The sequence below is a fragment of the Panthera uncia genome (genome assembly GCF_023721935.1).
Source record: "Panthera uncia isolate 11264 chromosome C1 unlocalized genomic scaffold, Puncia_PCG_1.0 HiC_scaffold_4, whole genome shotgun sequence".
Classification (NCBI taxonomy): Eukaryota; Metazoa; Chordata; class Mammalia; order Carnivora; family Felidae; genus Panthera; species Panthera uncia.
The window spans coordinates 86129837-86134186 of NW_026057585.1; the positions used below are offsets into that span (position 1 = coordinate 86129837).

Genomic DNA, 4350 nt, shown 5'->3' on the forward strand with positions numbered 1-4350 from the left:
CGCCACGCCCCGCGCCCCCGGGGCGCACCCCTGCGGGCCGGCCGGAGCCCCCCGGGCCGCGCTCCTCCGAAGAGCCCCCGGCGCGGGCGTGCGGCCTAGTCGGGGTTACATAACGGGGCCGGGCCCCTCCGGAGCCGGCTGGGGGCCGCGGGGCCCGCGCGGGCGGAGGCGGGGGCGCCGCCGCTCACCTGCCGTAGATGCCCTCGGTGATCCGATTCCGCTTTAGGGGGCGGCGGAGCTTACTGCAGTCGGCGTTCCGCCGCTTCATCCTCCCGCTGGGGGGCCGGGTGCCCGCGCCGCCTCCGCCGCCGTCTCTCACCTCAGCCTCAGCCGCCGCCGCCGCCGCCGCCGCCGCCGCCGGCCCGCCCCGCGTCGGGCCTGGACTCTACCCCTGGGGCCGGTCACACAGACATGGAGCCAGCACCCGGGGGGAGGGGGTGGGACGGGGGGGGGGGGCTCAGAGCCTCCTCCGCCTTCGGAAACAAAGAAATGACAATTCCGGGGCCCGCCCGCCCCAGCACCAGCCAGCCGTCTGCCCCGCCTCCTCGGCTCCGACGGACGGCCCTCGGGACCAATCGAAGGCGCCGGTACGCCTCTGCCGGCCAATCCAAGGGCCCGCTGAGGCAAAACGGACTCTAGAACCCGCCTCTTTGAAGGACAGAAGAATGCGCCAATCATTATAGTGTCTGAGTCCGTGCTTGGGCCTATCAGAAAAGATTTAAATAGAGGCTTATAAATAGGCCCTATAAATATAACATCCTATATTCTGCCTTATTGCGAAGGTACACTTCATGACTGTTGGATTGCGTTTCATTGTATTATAATCCACGCTAGAGCATACCGTGCTATATTCATTGCGGGCTATCACTAGCACCGTATGAAACCGGGAGGCCTGCGTTTGCGGCATGTGCCGTTTCTGCGCTGACATGTGCTCCAGTCAGTCGCGTCATTATGTAAGGGGCTCGCAGCATCCTCCCCCTCGAGGAGCCTCCGGGGTCAGCGCCAGGGGCCCTTTCTGCGGATCCTGGAGCGTTCGGCCAGGCCCGCCGCGTCAGCGCGCGACAGGAGTACGAATGACAAAGCAAACCCCACACACACGGACACACACACACACCCTGCCAGCTCCCCGCGACGTGGTGACAGCGCGGCGGCCAATCGGAGGAGGCGTGGGGCGGGGCCGCTGCGGTCCCGCCCCCTGGGCGCGCGTCACAGGGGGCGGGGCCGTGGGTGCGCGCGACGTCGCGCTGGGCTGCCGGGGGTGTGTGAGGCGGTGCGACCCCCTCTCCACGTCCACAGGGTTGGCTGGGCGGCTGGCCCCGTGGGCACCGCGCCTGCTGGACTGGGGGAGCGTCGGCGACATGTCTGTCGGGGACTTGTCTGCCCGGGCGAGGGGCCGGGGCCGCGGGGACTGAGGGCCAGGCGAGAGGCTGCTCAGAGGTTGGGACGCCGGGCCAGTGACCCGTCTCACCCAACCCTCCTAGAACCCCGATGTTGTGCCAGGCACAAAATTTGTGCCGAGTGCTTTGCGTCGATTTGTTCATATACTCATTACTCCCTTGCAACGTAGGTAGGGCAAAATCACTATGAGAAATGACAGCAGAGATTCTTTTGAAAAAGAATGTCACTAAAGAAAACTGGGAAGCTGTCGAAAAGTAGCTGGAGGGAGAAGAAATACGCATGGATCTCATCACCTTCACACGATCACTGTTAGCATTCTAAATTTTTTCGCCCTATTTCCCCCCATGGCTGATATTATTATTACTATTACTGTTACTATTATTGAACAGAGTAATGATCATACTAGATAATTCAGCTTTGTATTCTGTTTTCCCATGTTATTATGCATCCTTCCTAAGTATTTTTGATGGTTGCCAAAGCTCCTATCAAGGGGCTGTACCAGCTTAACCACACAGTAACAGTGGGACTGTGAGGTGGTCTTCAGCACATTTCAAAAACTTCCAGGAAGTAGATGGCCTCTGGTTTTGTCCTGAGTTGGGTGGACCTCTTCCTGCTCTATATAATCACCCCCTTAATCAACACCCACCCCAAGGAGGAACTTTAATTTATATCAAATTCATCATGCTTATCTGCTCTGTGTTACTTTATCCTGCGCACAAATCTTTAAAAGATCCTCTGATGCCTGAAAAAGAAAACTCATTCTCTTTATTATGGCATCCAGAGCCGTCACACGAGGGACCCAGTCTCCTCTTCCAAGCCTACCCAGGCCAGCAAGCCTCAACCCACTGCAACCTCCTCTTCCCTCCTTCCTGCCTTTGCTCCCTCACAGAGCATCTCGAGCAGTGCTGCTCCTAACTTCATGGTTTCTTGGGTGAGGCTTGTTCACCCACCAAGGATGAAAGCTTCTTTAGAAAGCTGTTTTTTTTTTTTTTTTAGAAAAATGGCAGGAGTACCTGCTTTTTCAGAGTGGGATTGAAATTCCAGCTTGGCCACTTACTAGCTTGGGCAAGTTACAGGATCTTAGAGCCTCTGTTTCCACTCAGGTATGTTTTAAGGCTTACAGGATAATGAACTTTCAGGGCCAGGCATGCAGCAGGTAGCAGCAAGCAATTACTGTTAATAGTATACTTGTTTTTCATCCCTTACCTCTCTCCAGCATGTTGATAAAGCGGCACTGGTGGCCAAGGATAACACACTTCTGTGAGCTCAAACTTTCACCACGGCTGCCCATCATTGTGAAAGGGTCTGAATGGAATGCTCTGTTTGGAGCGGCAGAAAAAGGCCTCGGCTCCCAAGGTGAATTGTTTCACGGAAGTGGATACGAGCAGGCCTAAATCAATACGCTGGAGGCTTGAATGCATTAGGAAGGACAGTTACTTGGTGAGATCCTGGTTCCAGGATCCACGAGTTCAAGGTTCCAGATTACCTGGGCCAGAGACCAACAACCCACTCGGAAGGTGATAACAGGGCCATATCCGTGGTCTTTTCCACTCCTCCTTATGTCCCTGTTATCCAGGACAGTGCCAAGGCACACCGTGGAACCAATAGGTGAGTAATCCAGGGAAAAGATGACAGAGGCACTAGGAGAGTCGTGCATTGCTCTGAAACTCATTGCCTAGCCTACCATCCCGACAAGGGCATTCCATGCTGTGGCAAACGTGTGGAGTGCCTGGAAGTTACTGTTGGGCATAGGGCTACGTGGGAGAAAGAAAAAGGACAGAGATCTCAGGGAGATGGTCTGAGAAGAAGCAATCTGGAGGTCTGGGTTCCAGTCTCAACTCGCTGGTGTTGAGTTCCTGCACGTCCTGTGCCAAGATCCCCTCCGGAGACTCTTCAAGCCCTATGTTTAAAGGCAGGTCATGTTAGCTCCATTTTACAGATGAGAAAACTGAGGCTCAGAGAAAATAAAGTTATGCAATTGGCTTGGTAGAACAGTTTAGCTCAAGGAACAGCTGAATGAGAGCAAGCTTTGATGCTAGAGGCACGTACTCTGGTGCTTGTAGATAGTTATTGATGATGAGGGTTGTTGATCTGGCGATTACCTGCAGAGGGATGATGGGAATGGTCCTCTTGCCAAGAGCCCAAGCACAGGCCATCAGAAGACTGTCCTTCTCCATTCTCTTCTCTTTTACTCCTCCTGCCTCACTCAGCCAGACGATCTCTTTTTCTGGCCCACCTTAGCCCAAGCCCCTTTGGGCTTTAGTCAAGTGCCAGCCTTTCCCCTCCGAGCCATCAAATGGCTCTTTGGGACCCTAAGGGCACAGACCTGGGCAGAGATGAGGCAGGCCGTCTGCCTACCACAGAGCCCCCAGCTCCCCATGCCTCCACCACCAGTCAGGAACCAGGGGACATCAGCAGTGGCCATTTTACAGATGAGTAAGACAGGGAAGGGAAATCATTTGCTCTCATTAAAAGTTTGTTTATTGAGAGTGAGAGAGAGAGAGAGAGAGAGAGGGAATCCCAAGCAGGCTTCTCACTGTCAGCACAGAGCCAGATGTGGGGCTTGAACTCACAAGCCATAAGATCATGACCTGAGCCGAAACCGAGAGACGGACGCTTAACTGACTGAGCTGCCCGGGCACCTCACATTTGGTCTCATTCAAAAGACCAAGGCCCAGGATGTGGAGAAACAGGAACCCTCTTGCACTGTTGGTGGGAATGCAAATTGGTGCAGCCGCTCTGGAAAGCAGTGTGGAGGTTCCTCAGAAAATTAAAAATAGACCTACCCTATGACCCAGCAATAGCACTGCTAGGAATTTATCCAAGGGATACAGGAGTACTGATGCATAGGGGCACCTGTACCCCAATGTTTATAGCGGCACTCTCAACAATAGCCAAATTATGGAAAGAGCCTAAATGTCCATCAACTGATGAATGGATAAAGAAATTGTG

General features: G+C 54.6%; 1 protein-coding gene across 1 annotated transcript in view; it reads right to left on the reverse strand.

Moving 5' to 3' along the window:
* MACO1 (macoilin 1) overlaps positions 1-422 on the reverse strand; it is a 64150-nt gene extending 63728 nt beyond the window's left edge. The window contains exon 1 of the mRNA XM_049617768.1: positions 189-422. Coding sequence (XP_049473725.1) covers positions 189-268 — 80 coding nt within the window. The 5' untranslated portion in view covers positions 269-422. The remainder of the gene's footprint in view (positions 1-188) is intronic.
* Positions 423-4350: the final 3928 nt, after the last annotated feature.